This window comes from Engystomops pustulosus, chromosome 2 (assembly GCF_040894005.1).
Source record: "Engystomops pustulosus chromosome 2, aEngPut4.maternal, whole genome shotgun sequence".
Lineage (NCBI taxonomy): Eukaryota > Metazoa > Chordata > Amphibia > Anura > Leptodactylidae > Engystomops > Engystomops pustulosus.
This window is the reverse complement of record NC_092412.1, coordinates 4,995,382-5,015,625: the sequence shown is the minus strand read 5'-3', so window position 1 is coordinate 5,015,625 and position 20,244 is coordinate 4,995,382. Positions and strand designations below refer to the sequence as shown.

Sequence of the window (20,244 nt, the reverse complement as noted above, 5' to 3'; positions counted from 1 at the left end):
AGTCAGGAGAGAAGAGGAAGAGCGGAAGAGTGGTCAGGAGAGAAGAAGAGAAGAAAAGAGTAATCAGGAGAGTATAGGAAGAGAGAAGGAGTGGTAGAGAGAGAAGAGGAACAACAGAGGAGTGCTCAGGAGTGAAGAGAGGAGGAGCAGTCAGGAGAGAAGAGGAAATGGAGTAGAAGCTGGAGAAGATTTACCAGAGAACAGGTAGAAGCAGAGATATAATATTATGGGTGACATTTCCAGACATTTGTAATGTAATCTAGGGGAAGTTGACATCTGTAACCTAGGGGCATGGGTGATCTGTAATCTATGGGCAAAGGCTACCTGTAAACTCGATGCAGAAGCTACATGTAATCTAGGGGCAGAGGCTGCATGTAATCCAGGGGAAGAGGCTATCTGTAATCTATGGGCAAAGGCTACCTGTAAACTCGATGCAGAAGCTACCTGTAATCTAGGGTTAGGGGCCACCTCTAATGTAGGGGCAGGGTTCATTTGTAATGTAGGAGTATGGGTTATCTGTAATCCAGGGCCAGAGGCTACATGCAATCTAGGGGCAGAGGCCATCTGTACTCTATGGGCAGGGGCCAGCTCTAATCTGGGGCCAGGGACGCCTCAGATATAGGGGCAAAGGCCACCTGCAACCTGGATGCAGAGGCTGCCTGTAATCCATGGGTGGAAGCTAGGGACAGAAGCCATTTGTAATCCAGGCGCAGGGCCCACAGGGGCCTCCATTAGTCTAGGGCAGTGATGGCTAACCTATGGCACGGGTGCCAGAGGTGGCACTCAGAGCCCTTTCTGTGGGTACTCAGGCCATCACCAGAGATGACTCCAGGTATCTTCCTGCAGTCCCAGACAGCCCAGGACTTGCTGTGCACAGAGCTATATTAAAGTGACAGGACTACCTGGGACTGTTTGCTGCTTTATTGGTGTCCTCAGGTGCTGATATCAATGAAAACTGTGACAGAGAAGGGAGTATAAATCACAAATTAAATTTCTGTGTTGGCACTTTGCGATAAATAAGCGGGTCTTTGTTGTAGTTTGGGCACTCGGTCTCTAAAAGGTTCGCCATCACTGCGCTAGGGGCATGGGTTGTCTGTAATCTAGGGGTAGAGGCTGACTGTAATTTAGGGAAAGGGGATGTCTATAATCTAGGGGCAAGGGTTGTACGTCATTGTAATTTGTTGATACCAATTTTTGCTTAAAGCCCTTTGAGAGCAGTGGAGAACCTGTACACGGGAACACGTCCGTCCTTTCATTGCTCTGGGCTGGACAAATGTTTGTCTCTAGGTGACCAGCCATGCGATTCTGTGATATCCTATGACCAAGTGATCCCCTGTGTCTACCCTGAGATAGTTCTGGTGTCAATTGAAGCTGATTAATTGTGTTTAATTCTTTTCACGAGAATTTAGGTTCTTAGACCAAAATGAAAGCCAAGTAAAAGGTGGACACATCAGTGTAGGACCACCGAGCCACCCAGGAGGAGCAAATCCTTGGTCTACAGGATGACACCCCTCACCTGCTCTCAGTCTCATGTTACACCATTGTAAACAGAGAAAGACGGAAGAAGAAGAAGTAGGGGGACACTTTATTGTTTCCAGTTTTAGGGCGTCTGACACGTTTACTACACTCAAGTCATGACTCTTCTTGAGAAGAAGCAAAACATGGAACTAGACATCCATCCTTGAGACCTTCTCCTCCATCCCTCCTGATCACCGTTCAGCCCTCTGAGGAGTCGTAGCAGTCGTCTTCCTTGCATGTGATTTACCTCTAGTAGCCTACAGAATCTCAGGTTCATCTGTTCCCATAACTCCTGTAGGTGCAGTAGAAAGGACCTCCCACATACACGGCCACTTCTCCTGTGTGTAAAATAGTCCAACGGGAGGAATAACAAACCCAACTCACCTTAGTCCAACCTTGTAAAAACTCTTACTCAACTCAGATCTTACAATGGATAAGAATTATCTAATGTAAAGTCCTCCAAAGCTTCTCCTCCCGTGATAACCCAAAGTCTTCAGCCTAAAAACTTTGGAGACTTCTCGACCCTATATCTGCTTGGACTTTCCCCTCAGAGGTCCCCTCCCCCTATACAGTAGCCAATAGGTTGTGTTTCTTGATAGAACAATCTGTAGATTAGAGTAGGTGTCCACAACATTCTATTGTCCATGTTCCGCTAATATCAGATCTTTCTGGAGTTTTTTCCCTGATGGATCATTTTAATCAAGAATTTTTTGAGTCCGTTGCGGATTTGCTTTGTTTTAATCCCATAAATTAAGGGGTTAATGACAGGGGGAAGCAGGAGATAGACATTCCCAAAAAATATATGAAGGTTTGGAGTCGAGTTGTTTTTGAACCTGTGAACGACTGAAAGACCAATCAAAGGGATGTAGTACACAAGGACGGCGCATATGTGGGCGGCACACGTCCTGAAGGCCTTCATGCTGGCCTCTTCCACCAGGCCAAGCACCGCCTTAAGGATCAACAGGTAGGACAAGGAGATGAAGAGGGAGTCAATGCCCATGACCGAGATGATGACAAAGAGCCCATAGATGACATTGACCTTGATGTCTCCACAAGCCAGGTTCATCACCTCTTGGTGGAGGCAGTAGGAATGGGTCAGGACGTTGTTCTTCCATTGTGGAAGCCTCTTGATGATGAGGGGGATGGGAACCATAACAAGGGCCCCTCTGACCACAATCAGTGTGGACATCTTAAAAATCTTCTCACTGGTCAGAATAGACGAGTATCGTAGAGGGTGACAGATAGCCACATAGCGATCTACAGCCATGGCCACCAAGATCCCGGACTCCAGAGCAGACAGGAAGTGGACGAAGAACATCTGGGTCAGACACGTATCAAAGGCAATCTCCCTGAGGTCCATCCAGAAGATCCCCAGCATTTTTGGCATGGTTGTGGTGGCTAACAACAGGTCTACCACTGACAACATGAAGAGGAAGATGTACATGGGCTCGTGAAGCTCCGGCTCCACCTTGATGATGTAGAGAATCGAGACGTTCCCCATGACTGCCACGATGTACATAGAGATGAGAAGAAAACCAAACCAGAAGCTGAAGTCCTCCAGATGTGGGATCCCGCTGAGGAGGAAGTGGCTGGAGTTACTGCAGTTTGGACTGATGGACGGTGACATGACCGGCACAGCTATGGGAGACGCATCATCTGTAATCAGGGGGAAAGTCATCACATCATGAGGCTCAGTACAATGTACAGGGAATAAGTCTATAACATAATGGAACATTATTACTGAATAAAAGAACAATGATGGTATAACATAGGTATTTACTGTGCATAATGATATATGTACAGCCGGTATAACCTGGGGATCTCCTGTATATAATGATATATGTACAGCTGGTATAACCTGGGGATCTCCTGTATATAATGATATATGTACAGCCGGTATAACCTGGGGATCTCCTGTATATAATGATATATGTACAGCCGGTATAACCTGGGGATCTCCTGTATATAATGATATATGTACAGCCGGTATAACCTGGGGATCTCCTGTATATAATGATATATGTACAGCTGGTATAACCTGGGGATCTCCTGTATATAATGATATATGTACAGCTGGTATAACCTGGGGATCTCCTGTATACAATGATATATGTACAGCTGGTATAACCTGGGGATCTCCTGTATATAATGATATATGTACAGCCGGTATAACCTGGGGATCTCCTGTATATAATGATATATGTACAGCTGGTATAACCTGGGGATCTCCTGTATATAATGATATATGTACAACTGGTATAACCTGGGGATCTCCTGTATATAATGATATATGTACAGCCGGTAGAACCTGGGGATCTCCTGTATATAATGATATATGTACAGCCGGTATAACCTGGGGATCTCCTGTATATAGTGATATATGAACAGCCGGTATAACCTGGGGATCTCCTGTATATAATGATGTATGTACAGCTGGTATAACCTGGGGATCTCCTGTATATAATGATATATGTACAGCCGGTATAACCTGAGGATCTTCTGTATATAATGATTAGAGATGAGCGAACATGCTCGTCCGAGCTTGATGCTCGGTCGAGCATTAGGGTACTCGAAACTGCTCGTTACTCGGACGAATACTTCGCCCGCTCGAGAAAATGGCAGCTCCCGCCGTTTTGCTTTTTGGCGGCCAGAAACAGAGCCAATCACAAGCCAGGAGACTCTGCACTCCACCCAGCATGACGTGGTACCCTTACACGTCGATAGCAGTGGTTGGCTGGCCAGATCAGGTGACCCTGGGATAGACTAGCCGCTGGCCGCGCTGCTCGGATCATTCTGTCTCTGGATGCCGCTAGGGAGAGAGCTGCTGCTGCTCAGGGAAAGCGTTAGGGTGTTCTATTAGCTTACTGTTAGGCAGGAGTGATTCTCAAAGAACCCAACAGCCCTTCTTAGGGCTACAATAACGTTCTACTTTTTTTATTTTAATTTGCATCTTTTACCATTTTGTGAGGAATTAGCAGGGGGACTTGCTACCGTTGTGTTTAGCTCTTAGTGGCACACATATCCATAGCAAAGACCGAAGTGGGAAAATTCAGTAGGGGTTGGATTTCTATTAGGCAATAACTCAGTGTCATCTCATCTGGCATAGTACTGTGCTTCCTTTGATACTTGGCTAGAAAATAGCCATAGGAGAATACAAACAGCTTCTTGAAGCCTACAGTAGCGTTCTATATATTTGATTTCTGGTTGATCTGCTGGTGGCTGTAGTTTCTGCAGTGCATGTACTTGCCAATTCTGAGCAATTTGTAGTGAGACTTGCGACCGCTGTGTTCTGCGCTTAGTGGCGCACATATCCATAGCAAAGGCCGAAGTGGCAAAATTCAGTAGGGGTTGGATTTCTATTAGGCAATAACTCAGTGTCATCTCATCTGGCATAGTAGTGTGCTTTGATACTTGGCTAGAAAATAGCCATAGCAATAGGATAGCATTGTTTGGTTTTAAAAACTCAAAAAAAAACAAAAAACACAAAAAAAAAAAAAAACACAAAAAAAAAAAAAAAAAAGTAAAAAAAAAAAAAAAAAGTTATAACTCTCATTTTAAAAATGTTTAACCCGAGGGCTAGGGGTAGAGGACGAGGGCGGGGACGTGGGCGTCCAACTACTGCAGGGGTCAGAGGCCGTGGTCCTGGGCGGGGTGAGACACCACCTGCTGATGAGGGAGCAGGGGAACGCCGCAGAGCTACACTCCCTAGGTTCATGTCTCAAGTTACTGGGACTCGTGGTAGAGCACTGTTGAGGCCAGAACAGTGCGAACAGGTGATGTCGTGGATTGCTGACAATGCTTCGAGCAATTTGTCCACCACCAGTCAGTCTTCCACGCAGTCCACCCATGTCACCGAAATCGCCACTCCTCCAGCTCCTGCACCTCAGCCTCCTCCCCCCCAGTCTGCCCCCTCCCAGGAAAATTTGGCATTTGAACCGGCATACTCTGAGGAACTGTTTTCTGGACCCTTCCCACAGTCACAAACCACTTGTCCGGTTGCTGCTGAGCAATTTTCCGATGCCCAGGTTTTCCACCAGTCACAGTCTGTGGGTGATGATGACCTTCTTGACGTAGTGGAAGTGTGTAAAGAGGTGTCCGACGATGAGGAGACACGGTTGTCAGACAGTGGGGAAGTTGTTGTCAGGGCAGGAAGTCCGAGGGGGGAGCAGACTGAGGGATCGGAGGATGATGAGGTGACAGACCCAAGCTGGGTTGAGAGGCCGGGTGAACACAGTGCTTCTGAGACGGAGGAGAGTCCTCGACCTGAACAGGTTGGAAGAGGCAGTGGTGGGGCCAGACGGAGAGGCAGGGCCAGAGCTGGTGCATCAGCGCCACTGTCAACTAGTGAAGCTCCCGTGGTGAGGGCTCTTGCGGCGAGGGCTAGATCTTCAGAAGTGTGGAGGTTCTTTAAGGAAACACCGGATGACCGACGGACTGTGGTGTGCAACATTTGCCAAACCAGGCTCAGCAGGGGTTCCACCACTACTAGCTTAACTACCACCAGTATGCGCAGGCATATGAATGCTAAGCACCCCACTCAGTGGCAACAAGCCCGTTCACCTCCGGCCGTGCACACCACTGCTCCTTCCCCTGTGTCAGCTGCTAGTCAGCCCCCTGCCCAGGACCCTGGCACAAAAACCCCATCGTCGCCTCCACGATCCTCCACAGCATCCACCAGCGTTCAGCTCTCCATACCCCAGACGCTGGAGCGGAAACGCAAATATAGTGCAACCCACCCGCACGCCCAAGCCCTTAATGTGCACATCTCCAGATTGCTTAGCCTGGAGATGCTGCCCTATAGGCTAGTAGAGACCGAGGCCTTTCGCAACCTCATGGCGGCGGCCGCCCCTCGGTATTCGGTCCCCAGCCGCCACTACTTTTCCCGATGTGCCGTCCCAGCCCTGCACCAGCTCGTGTCAGACAACATCATCCGTGCCCTGACCAACGCCGTTTCTGACAAGGTCCACCTGACCACGGACACGTGGACGAGTGCTGCCGGGCAGGGCCACTATATATCGCTGACGGCACATTGGGTTAACTTGGTGGAGGCTGGGACCGAGTCTGACCCTGGGGCTGCTCATATACTGCCGACGCCGAGGATTGCGGGGCCTACCTCGGTCCAGGTGTTTCAGGCCTACTATGCCTCCTCCTCCTCCCACCCCTCCTCCACCTCCTCCTCCGAACTACCATCCGTGGGCACGGCGCCATCAGTCGGTAGCTCTAGGCACAGCAGCAGTGCCGTCGCTAAGCGACAGCAGGCGGTGCTCAAACTGCTGAGCCTAGGCGACAAAAGGCACACCGCCCAAGAGCTATTACAGGGCATCACGGCGCAGACTGATCTGTGGCTGGCACCGCTGAACCTCAAGCCGGGAATGGTTGTGTGTGACAACGGCCGTAACCTGGTGGCGGCTCTGCAACTCGGCAGACTGACACATGTGCCATGCCTGGCCCATGTGTTAAATCTGATAGTGCAGCGTTTCCTCAAGACATACCCCAATCTGTCTGATTTGCTCACGAAGGTGCGCCGCATCTGTGCGCATTTCAGGAAGTCCAGCCCAGATGCTGCCACTCTCAGGGCAGCGCAGCGCCGCCTCCAACTGCCCGCTCACCGACTGTTGTGCGACGTGCCCACGAGGTGGAATTCAACACTGACCATGTTATCCAGAGTTTACCAGCAGCGCAGAGCGATTGTAGACTGCCAGATGTCAACTTCCACCAGAACTGGTAGTCAGGTCAGTCAGCTTCCTCAAGTCTACAATGAGGAGTGGACGTGGATGTCTGATATCTGTCAGGTGCTGAGTAACTTTGAGGAGTCAACACAGATGGTCAGTGGCGATGCCGCCATCATCAGCCTCACCATCCCGCTGCTTGGCCTGTTGAAAAACTCTCTGGTCAGCATGAAGTCGGAAGCTTTGCGCTCGTCACAAGAGACGGGGGAAGAATATTCCCTTGTTGATAGCCAAAGCACCCTGAGGTCTGTTTCTCAGCGCATATCGGAGGAGGTGGAGGTGGAGGAGGATGAGGAGGAAGAGGAGGAGAATGTTGGCGAGACACAAAAGGGGACCATTGTTGAGTCCTTCACTGTTCAGCGTGTATGGGCAGAAGAAGAGGAGTTGGAGGAGTTGGAGGAGGAGGAAATGGGCAGTCAGGCCAGTGAGGGGAGTGAATTCTTACGCGTTGGTACTCTGGCGCATATGGCAGATTTCATGCTAGGCTGCCTATCCCGTGACCCTCGCGTTCAAAGAATTTATTCCAGCACCGATTACTGGGTGTTCACTCTCCTGGACCCACGGTACAAGCAAAATCTTCCCACTCTCATCCCTGGAGAGGAAAGGAGTGTGAGAATGCATGAATACCAGCAGACCCTGGTGCACAAGCTGAAACAGTATTTCCCTTCTGACAGCGCTAGCGGCAGAGGGCGTACTTCTGCGGGACAAGTAGCGAGGGAGAGTAGGCGAGCAGGCAGCTTGTCCAGCACTGGCAAGGGTACGCTTTACAAGGCTTTTGCCAGCTTTATGTCACCCCAGCAAGACACTGTCACCTGTCCCCAGTCTCGGCAGAGTAGGGCTGATCTTTACAGAAAGATGGTGAGGGAGTACGTAGCTGACCATACCATCGTCCTAAATGATCACACAGCTCCCTACAACTACTGGGTTTCAAAGCTGGACATGTGGCACGAACTGGCGCTGTACGCCTTGGAGGTTCTTGCCTGCCCTGCCGCTAGCGTCTTGTCCGAGCGGGTTTTCAGTGCAGCTGGTGGCATCATCACCGATAAGCGTACACGCCTGTCGACTGACAGCGCTGACAGGCTGACGCTTATTAAAATGAATAAAGGCTGGATTTCTCAGAATTTCCAATCTCCACCAGGTGAAGGAAGCTCAACCTGAATAATTGATCCACTCCTCCTCCTCCTCCTCATTTTCCTCCTTCTCCTCCTCTTTGTACAGTAAAGCAGAGGAAAATGGCTATTTTTTGACAGGGCCCACTGGCTCTTGCTATAGTACTTCATGCATTTAATTTTTCTGGAGGGCCACCTACCCGGTCCTCTGTTTGAAACAATTTTTGTGAGTGCCACATACAGGCACTCAATCTATTCCATTTTTCTGGAGGGCCACCTACCCGGTCCTCTGTTTTAAAAAATTTTTGGGACTGCCACATACAGGCACTCAATCTATTCCATTTTACTGCAGGGCCACCTACCTGCTCCTCTGGTTTGAACAATTTTTGGGACTGCCACATACAGGCACTCAATCTATTCCATTTTACTGGAGGGCCACCTACCTGCTCCTCTGGTTTGAAACATTTTTGGGACTGCCACATACAGGCACTCAATCTATTCCATTTTACTGCAGGGCCACCTACCTGCTCCTCTGGTTTGAAACATTTTTGGGACTGCCACATACAGGCACTCAATCTATTCCATTTTACTGGAGGGCCACCTACCTGCTCCTCTGGTTTGAAACATTTTTGGGACTGCCACATACAGGCACTCAATCTATTCCATTTTACTGCAGGGCCACCTACCTGCTCCTCTGGTTTGAACAATTTTTGGGACTGCCACATACAGGCACTCAATCTATTCCATTTTACTGCAGGGCCACCTACCTGCTCCTCTGGTTTGAACAATTTTTGGGACTGCCACATACAGGCACTCAATCTATTCCATTTTACTGCAGGGCCACCTACCTGCTCCTCTGGTTTGAAACATTTTTGGGACTGCCACATACAGGCACTCAATCTATTCCATTTTACTGCAGGGCCACCTACCTGCTCCTCTGGTTTGAACAATTTTTGGGACTGCCACATACAGGCACTCAATCTATTCCATTTTACTGCAGGGCCACCTACCTGCTCCTCTGGTTTGAACAATTTTTGGGACTGCCACATACAGGCACTCAATCTATTCCATTTTACTGCAGGGCCACCTACCTGCTCCTCTGGTTTGAACAATTTTTGGGACTGCCACATACAGGCACTCAATCTATTCCATTTTACTGCAGGGCCACCTACCTGCTCCTCTGGTTTGAACAATTTTTGGGACTGCCACATACAGGCACTCAATCTATTCCATTTTACTGCAGGGCCACCTACCTGCTCCTCTGGTTTGAACAATTTTTGGGACTGCCACATACAGGCACTCAATCTATTCCATTTTACTGGAGGGCCACCTACCTGCTCCTCTGGTTTGAAACATTTTTGGGACTGCCACATACAGGCACTCAATCTATCCCATTTTACTGGAGGGCCACCTACCTGCTCCTCTGGTTTGAAAAATGTTTGGGACTGCCACATACAGGCACTATCCAAATTAAATTGTCTCCATAGCAGCCTCCACACGTTGTCTCCATTGCTACCTCCAAAAGTCGTCCATATAGCTGCCTCCATACATCGTCCCTTTATCAAACGAGGTGTGTCAGGCAGAAATTTGGGTTGTTTTCATGGATTCCACATCAAAGTTGTTAACTTTGTCGCCACCCTGCTGTGTAATCCACAAAATATACTGGCAAACTTTTACCATTTAGGGATATTATTTCAGCGCTTCTTGCGCATCTGTTTACATTCCCCTCACCCGCCATATCCTAAACTTATAAGAACGCTACTACACTTGATCTTATACAAAAGGTTCTTAGAAGTGCTGTTTGGGGAGTAGCCTAGAGACAGGGGCTTGGATTGGCGAAAGCTCGCCTGGCAGCGGAGCGCCAGCTCCATGCCAAGATCCAACTAACATAGTTTTAACTGCAGCACCTTTAATCTACTACTAGTTCACTGCCTCCATACATGGTCCCCTTATCAAACGAGCTGTGTCAGGCAGAATTTTGGGTTGTTTTCATGGCTTCCATGTTAACTTTGTCGCCACCCTGCTGTGTAATCCACAAAATATACTGGCAAACTTTTATCATGTACCGATATTATTTGAGCGCTTCTTGCTCACCTCCTTTGGTTCCTCTCTGCCACCCATTGGTTTGAAGCCTATGTCCATTTAGGGTATGTCGCCATGCCACTCTCTAGCCTGCCGCTGCTGCCGCTGCCTCTGCATGCCGTCCCCTATAGTGTCAGGGTCAATTATTGGATGTTTTAGATGCTATCTAGCCTCATTCTGTCACTCTGTCATGGCCATGCTGTTGCCCATAATTTTGGCATAATGGTGCGATTAAGCAGCCTCAGAGGCATCCATGCATGCTGCCCCTGCTGTTTCCTGTCCATTTCCGTGGTGTTTCCATCCTTTTCTGAGGTTCCCAGGTGTTTGGCCAAGCTTCCCTGTGCAGAGCCTTGGTCCCCTTGAAAAATGCTCGAGTCTCCCATTGACTTCAATGGGGCTCGTTATTCGAGACGAGCACTCGAGCATCCGGAAAAGTTTGTCTCGAATAACGAGTACCCGAGCATTTTAGTGTTCGCTCATCTCTAATAATGATACATGTACAGCTGGTATAACCTGGGGATCTCCTGTATATAATGATATATGTACAGCCGGTATAACCTGGGGATCTCCTGTATATAATGATATATGTACAGCCGGTATAACCTGGGGATCTCCTGTATATAATGATATATGTACAGCCGGTATAACCTGGGGATCTCCTGTATATAATGATATATGTACAGCCGGTATAACCTGGGGATCTCCTGTGTATAATGATATATGTACAGCCGGTATAACCTGGGGATCTCCTGCATATAATGATATATGTACAGCCGGTATAACCTGGGGATCTCCTGTATATAATGATATATGTACAGCCGGTATAACCTGGGGATCTCCTGTATATAATGATATATGTACAGCCGGTATAACCTGGGGATCTCCTGTATATAATGATATATGTACAGCGGGTATAACCTGGGGATCTCCTGTATATAATGATATATGTACAGCTGGTATAACCTGGGGATCTCCTGTATATAATGATATATGTACAGCCGGTATAACCTGGGGATCTCCTGCATATAATGATATATGTACAGCCGGTATAACCTGGGGATCTCCTGTATATAATGATATATGTACAACTGGTATAACCTGGGGATCTCCTTTATATAATGATATATGTACAGCCGGTATAACCTGGGGATGTCCTGTATATAATGATATATGTACAGCCGGTATAACCTGGGGATGTCCTGTATATAATGATGTATGTACAGCTGGCATAACCTGGGGATCTCCTGTATATAGTGATATATGTACAGCCGGTATAACCTGGGGATCTCCTGTATATAATGATATATGTACAGCCGGTATAACTCGGGTATCTCCTGTATATAATGATATATGTACAGCTGGTATAACCTGGGGATCTCCTGTATATAGTGATATATGTACAGCCGGTATAACCTGGGGATCTCCTGTATATAATGATATATGTACAGCCGGTATAACCTGGGGATCTCCTGTATATAATGATATATGTACAGCCGGTATAACCTGAGGATCTCCTGTATATAATGATATATGTACAGCCGGTATAACCTGGGGATCTCCTGTATATAATGATATATGTACAGCCGGTATAACCTGAGGATCTCCTGTATATAATGATATATGTACAGCCGGTATAACCTGAGGATCTCCTGTATATAATGATATATGTACAGCTGGTATAACCTGGGGATCTCCTGTATATAATGATATATGTACAGCCGGTATAACCTGGGGATCTCCTGTATATAATGATATATGTACAGCCGGTATAACCTGGGGATCTCCTGTATATAATGATATATGTACAGCTGGAATAACCTGGGGATCTCCTGTATATAATGATATATGTACAGCCGGTATAACCTGGGGATCTCCTGTATATAATGATATATGTACAGCCGGTATAACCTGGGGATCTCCTGTATATAATGATATATGTACAGCCGGTATAACCTGGGGATCTCCTGTATATAGTGATATATGTACAGCCGGTATAACCTGGGGATCTCCTGTATATAATGATATATGTACAGCCGGTATAACCTGGGGATCTCCTGTATATAATGATATATGTACAGCCGGTATAATCTGGGGATCTCCTGTATATAATGATATATGTACAGCCGGTATAACCTGGTGATTTCCTGTATATAATGATATATGTACAGCTGGTATAACCTGGGGATCTCCTGTATATAATGATATATGTACAGCCGGTATAACCTGGGGATCTCCTGTATATAGTGATATATGTACAGCCGGTATAACCTGGGGATCTCCTGTATATAATGATATATGTACAGCCGGTATAACCTGGGGATCTCCTGTATATAATGATATATGTACAGCTGGTAAGACCTGGGGATCTCCTGTATATAATGATATATGTACAGCCGGTATAACCTGGGGATCTCCTGTATATAATGATACATGTACAGCTGGTATAACCTGGGGATCTCCTGTATATAATGATATATGTACAACTGGTATAACCTGGGGATCTCCTTTATATAATGATATATGTACAGCCGGTATAACCTGGGGATCTCCTGTATATAATGATATATGTACAGCTGGTATAACCTGGGGATCTCCTGTATATAGTGATATATGTACAGCCGGTATAACCTGGGGATCTCCTGTATATAATTATATATGTACAGCCGGTATAACCTGGGGATGTCCTGTATATAATGATATATGTACAGCTGGTGTAACCTGGGGATCTCCTGTATATAGTGATATATGTACAGCCGGTATAACCTGGGGATCTCCTGTATATAATTATATATGTACAGCCGGTATAACCTGGGGATCTCCTGTATATAATGATATATGTACAGCCGGTATAACCTGAGGATCTCCTGTATATAATGATATATGTACAGCTGGTATAACCTGGGGATCTCCTGTATATAATGATATATGTACAGCCGGTATAACCTGGGGATCTCCTGTATATAATGATATATGTACAGCCGGTATAACCTGGGGATCTCCTGTATATAATGATATATGTACAGCTGGTATAACCTGGGGATCTCCTGTATATAATGATGTATGTACAGCCGGTATAACCTGGGGATCTCCTGTATATAATGATATAGGTACAGCCGGTATAACCTGGGGATCTCCTGTATATAATGATATATGTACAGCCGGTATAACCTGGGGATCTCCTGTATATAATGATATATGTACAGCTGGTATAACCTGGGGATCTCCTGTATATAATGATATATGTACAGCCGGTATAACCTGAGGATCTCCTGTATATAATGATATATGTACAGCCGGTATAACCTGGGGGTCTCCTGTATATAATGATATATGTACAGCCGGTATAACCTGGGGATCTCCTGTATAAATTGATATATGTACAGCCGGTATAACCTGGGGATCTCCTGTATATAATGATATATGTACAGCCGGTATAACCTGAGGATCTCCTGTATATAATGATATATGTACAGCCGGTATAACCTGGGGATCTCCTGTATATAATGATATATGTACAGCTGGTATAACCGGGGGATCTCCAGTATATAATGATATATGTACAGCCGGTATAACCTGTGGATCCCCTGTATATAATGATATATGTACAGCTGGTATAACCTGGGAATCTCCTGTATATAGTGATATATGTACAGCCGGTATAACCTGGGGATCTCCTGTATATAATGATATATGTACAGCCGGTATAACCTGGAGATCTCCTGTATATAATGATATATGTACAGCCGGTATAACCTGGGGATCTCCTGTATATAATGATATATGTACAGCCGGTATAACCTGGGGATCTCCTGAATATAATGATATATGTACAGCCGGTATAACCTGGGGATCTCCTGTATATAATGATATATGTACAGCCGGTATAACCTGGGAATCTCCTGTATATAATGATATATGTACAGCCGGTATAACCTGGGGATCTCCTGTATATAATGATGTATGTACAGCCGCTATAACCTGGGGATCTCCTGTATATAATGATATATGTACAGCCGGTATAACCTGGGGATCTCCTGTATATAATGATATATCTACAGCCGGTATAACCTGGGGATCTCCTGTATATAATGATGTATGTACAGCCGGTATAACCTGGGGATCTCCTGTATATAATGATATATGTACAGCCGGTATAACCTGGGGATCTCCTGTATATAATGATGTATGTACAGCCGGTATAACCTGGGGATCTCCTGTATATAATGATATATGTACAGCCGGTATAACATGGGGATCTCCTGTATATAATGATATATGTACAGCCGGTATAACCTGGGGATCTCCTGTATATAATGATATATGTACAGCCGGTATAACATGGGGATCTCCTGTATATAATGATATATGTACAGCTGGTATAACCTGGAGATCTCCTTTATATAATGATATATGTACAGCCGGTATAACCTGGGGATCTCCTGTATATAATGGTATATGTACAGCCGGTATAACCTGGGGACCTCCTGTATATAATGATATATGTACAGCTGGTATAACCTGGGAATCTCCTGTATATAATGATATATGTACAGCTGGTATAACCTGGGGATCTCCTGTATATAATGATATATGTACAGCCAGTATAACCTGGGAATCTCCTATATATAATGATATATGTACAGCTGGTATAACCTGGGGATCTCCTGTATATAATTATATATGTACAGCCGGTATCACCTGGGGATCTCCTGTATATAATGATATATGTACAGCCGGTATAACCTGGGGATCTCCTGCATATAATGATATATGTACAACTGGTATAACCTGGGGATCTCCTTTTTATAATGATATATGTACAGCCGGTATAACCTGGGGATGTCCTCTATATAATGATATATGTACAGCTGGTATAACCTGGGGATGTCCTGTATATAATGATATATGTACAGCTGGTATAACCTGGGGATCTCCTGTACGTAATGATATATGTACAGCTGGTATAACCTGTGGATGTCCTGTATATAATGATATATGTACAGCCGGTATAACCTGGGGATCTCCTGTATATAATGATATATGTACAACTGGTATAACCTGGGGATCTCCTTTATATAATGATATATGTACAGCCGGTATAACCTGGGGATGTCCTGTATATAATGATATATGTACAGCCGGTATAACCTGGGGATGTCCTGTATATAGTGATATATGTACAGCTGGCATAACTCGGGTATCTCCTGTATATAATGATATATGTACAGCTGGTATAACCTGGGGATCTCCTGTATATAATGATATATGTACAGCCGGTATAACCTGGGGATGTCCTGTATATAATGATGTATGTACAGCTGGCATAACTCGGGTATCTCCTGTATATAATGATATATGTACAGCTGGTATAACCTGGGGATCTCCTGTATATAGTGATATATGTACAGCCGGTATAACCTGGGGATCTCCTGTATATAATGATATATGTACAGCCGGTATAACCTGGGGATCTCCTGTATATAATGATATATGTACAGCCGGTATAACCTGAGGATCTCCTGTATATAATGATATATGTACAGCCGGTATAACCTGGGGATCTCCTGTATATAATGATATATGTACAGCCGGTATAACCTGAGGATCTCCTGTATATAATGATATATGTACAGCCGGTATAACCTGAGGATCTCCTGTATATAATGATATATGTACAGCTGGTATAACCTGGGGATCTCCTGTATATAATGATATATGTACAGCCGGTATAACCTGGGGATCTCCTGTATATAATGATATATGTACAGCCGGTATAACCTGGGGATCTCCTGTATATAATGATATATGTACAGCTGGAATAACCTGGGGATCTCCTGTATATAATGATATATGTACAGCCGGTATAACCTGGGGATCTCCTGTATATAATGATATATGTACAGCCGGTATAACCTGGGGATCTCCTGTATATAATGATATATGTACAGCCGGTATAACCTGGGGATCTCCTGTATATAGTGATATATGTACAGCCGGTATAACCTGGGGATCTCCTGTATATAATGATATATGTACAGCCGGTATAACCTGGGGATCTCCTGTATATAATGATATATGTACAGCCGGTATAATCTGGGGATCTCCTGTATATAATGATATATGTACAGCCGGTATAACCTGGTGATTTCCTGTATATAATGATATATGTACAGCTGGTATAACCTGGGGATCTCCTGTATATAATGATATATGTACAGCCGGTATAACCTGGGGATCTCCTGTATATAGTGATATATGTACAGCCGGTATAACCTGGGGATCTCCTGTATATAATGATATATGTACAGCCGGTATAACCTGGGGATCTCCTGTATATAATGATATATGTACAGCTGGTAAGACCTGGGGATCTCCTGTATATAATGATATATGTACAGCCGGTATAACCTGGGGATCTCCTGTATATAATGATACATGTACAGCTGGTATAACCTGGGGATCTCCTGTATATAATGATATATGTACAACTGGTATAACCTGGGGATCTCCTTTATATAATGATATATGTACAGCCGGTATAACCTGGGGATCTCCTGTATATAATGATATATGTACAGCTGGTATAACCTGGGGATCTCCTGTATATAGTGATATATGTACAGCCGGTATAACCTGGGGATCTCCTGTATATAATGATATATGTACAGCCGGTATAACCTGGGGATGTCCTGTATATAATGATATATGTACAGCTGGTGTAACCTGGGGATCTCCTGTATATAGTGATATATGTACAGCCGGTATAACCTGGGGATGTCCTGTATATAATTATATATGTACAGCCGGTATAACCTGGGGATCTCCTGTATATAATGATATATGTACAGCCGGTATAACCTGAGGATCTCCTGTATATAATGATATATGTACAGCTGGTATAACCTGGGGATCTCCTGTATATAATGATATATGTACAGCCGGTATAACCTGGGGATCTCCTGTATATAATGATATATGTACAGCCGGTATAACCTGGGGATCTCCTGTATATAATGATATATGTACAGCTGGTATAACCTGGGGATCTCCTGTATATAATGATGTATGTACAGCCGGTATAACCTGGGGATCTCCTGTATATAATGATATAGGTACAGCCGGTATAACCTGGGGATCTCCTGTATATAATGATATATGTACAGCCGGTATAACCTGGGGATCTCCTGTATATAATGATATATGTACAGCTGGTATAACCTGGGGATCTCCTGTATATAATGATATATGTACAGCCGGTATAACCTGAGGATCTCCTGTATATAATGATATATGTACAGCCGGTATAACCTGGGGGTCTCCTGTATATAATGATATATGTACAGCCGGTATAACCTGGGGATCTCCTGTATAAATTGATATATGTACAGCCGGTATAACCTGGGGATCTCCTGTATATAATGATATATGTACAGCCGGTATAACCTGAGGATCTCCTGTATATAATGATATATGTACAGCCGGTATAACCTGGGGATCTCCTGTATATAATGATATATGTACAGCTGGTATAACCGGGGGATCTCCAGTATATAATGATATATGTACAGCCGGTATAACCTGTGGATCCCCTGTATATAATGATATATGTACAGCTGGTATAACCTGGGAATCTCCTGTATATAGTGATATATGTACAGCCGGTATAACCTGGGGATCTCCTGTATATAATGATATATGTACAGCCGGTATAACCTGGAGATCTCCTGTATATAATGATATATGTACAGCCGGTATAACCTGGGGATCTCCTGTATATAATGATATATGTACAGCCGGTATAACCTGGGGATCTCCTGAATATAATGATATATGTACAGCCGGTATAACCTGGGGATCTCCTGTATATAATGATATATGTACAGCCGGTATAACCTGGGAATCTCCTGTATATAATGATATATGTACAGCCGGTATAACCTGGGGATCTCCTGTATATAATGATGTATGTACAGCCGCTATAACCTGGGGATCTCCTGTATATAATGATATATGTACAGCCGGTATAACCTGGGGATCTCCTGTATATAATGATATATCTACAGCCGGTATAACCTGGGGATCTCCTGTATATAATGATGTATGTACAGCCGGTATAACCTGGGGATCTCCTGTATATAATGATATATGTACAGCCGGTATAACCTGGGGATCTCCTGTATATAATGATGTATGTACAGCCGGTATAACCTGGGGATCTCCTGTATATAATGATATATGTACAGCCGGTATAACATGGGGATCTCCTGTATATAATGATATATGTACAGCCGGTATAACCTGGGGATCTCCTGTATATAATGATATATGTACAGCCGGTATAACATGGGGATCTCCTGTATATAATGATATATGTACAGCTGGTATAACCTGGAGATCTCCTTTATATAATGATATATGTACAGCCGGTATAACCTGGGGATCTCCTGTATATAATGGTATATGTACAGCCGGTATAACCTGGGGACCTCCTGTATATAATGATATATGTACAGCTGGTATAACCTGGGAATCTCCTGTATATAATGATATATGTACAGCTGGTATAACCTGGGGATCTCCTGTATATAATGATATATGTACAGCCGGTATAACCTGGGAATCTCCTATATATAATGATATATGTACAGCTGGTATAACCTGGGGATCTCCTGTATATAATTATATATGTACAGCCGGTATCACCTGGGGATCTCCTGTATATAATGATATATGTACAGCCGGTATAACCTGGGGATCTCCTGCATATAATGATATATGTACAACTGGTATAACCTGGGGATCTCCTTTTTATAATGATATATGTACAGCCGGTATAACCTGGGGATGTCCTCTATATAATGATATATGTACAGCTTGTATAACCTGGGGATGTCCTGTATATAATGATATATGTACAGCTGGTATAACCTGGGGATCTCCTGTACGTAATGATATATGTACAGCTGGTATAACCTGTGGATGTCCTGTATATAATGATATATGTACAGCCGGTATAACCTGGGGATCTCCTGTATATAATGATACATGTACAGCTGGTATAACCTGGGGATCTCCTGTATATAATGATATATGTACAGCCGGTATAACCTGGGGATCTCCTATATATAATGATATATGTACAGCTGGTATAACCTGGGGATCTCCTGTATATAATGATATATGTACAGCTGGTATAACCTGGGGATTTTCTATATGTGATGATATATGTACAGCCGGTATAATCTGGGCATCTCCTGTATATAATGATATATGTACAGCCGGTATAACCTGGGGATCTCCTGTATATAATGATATATGTACAGCTGGTATAACCTGGGGATCTCCTGTATATAATGATATATGTACAGCCGGTATAACCTGGGGATCTCCTGTATATAATGATGTATGTACAGCTGGTATAACCTGGGGATCTCCTGTATATAATGATATATGTACAGCTGGTATGACCTGGGGATCTCCTGTATATAATGATGTATGTACAGCTGGTATAACCTGGGGATCTCCTGTATATAATGATGTATGTACAGCCGGTATAACCTGGGGATCTCCTGTATATAATGATATATGTACAGCCGGTATAACCTGGGGATCTCCTGTATATAATGATATATGTACAGCCGGTATAACCTGGGGATCTCCTGTATATAGTGATATATGTACAGCCGCTATAACCTGGGGATCTCCTGTATATAATGATATATGTACAGCCGGTATAACCTGGGGATCTCCTGTATATAATGATATATGTACAGCCGGTATAACCTGAGGATCTCCTGTATATAATG

The 20,244-nt window shown here is 44.5% G+C and overlaps 1 protein-coding gene across 2 annotated transcripts in view; it reads right to left on the bottom strand.

The window, feature by feature from the left end:
* Positions 1 to 1,718: 1,718 nt before the first annotated feature.
* Positions 1,719 to 20,244, bottom strand: part of LOC140116390 (olfactory receptor 51E1-like) — a 28,380-nt gene continuing 9,854 nt past the window's right edge. For both annotated transcript variants that reach the window (XM_072132915.1, XM_072132916.1), the window contains one exon: positions 1,719 to 3,174. In XM_072132915.1, coding sequence (XP_071989016.1) covers positions 2,177 to 3,145 — 969 coding nt within the window. In that variant the 5' untranslated portion in view covers positions 3,146 to 3,174 and the 3' untranslated portion in view covers positions 1,719 to 2,176. The remainder of the gene's footprint in view (positions 3,175 to 20,244) is intronic.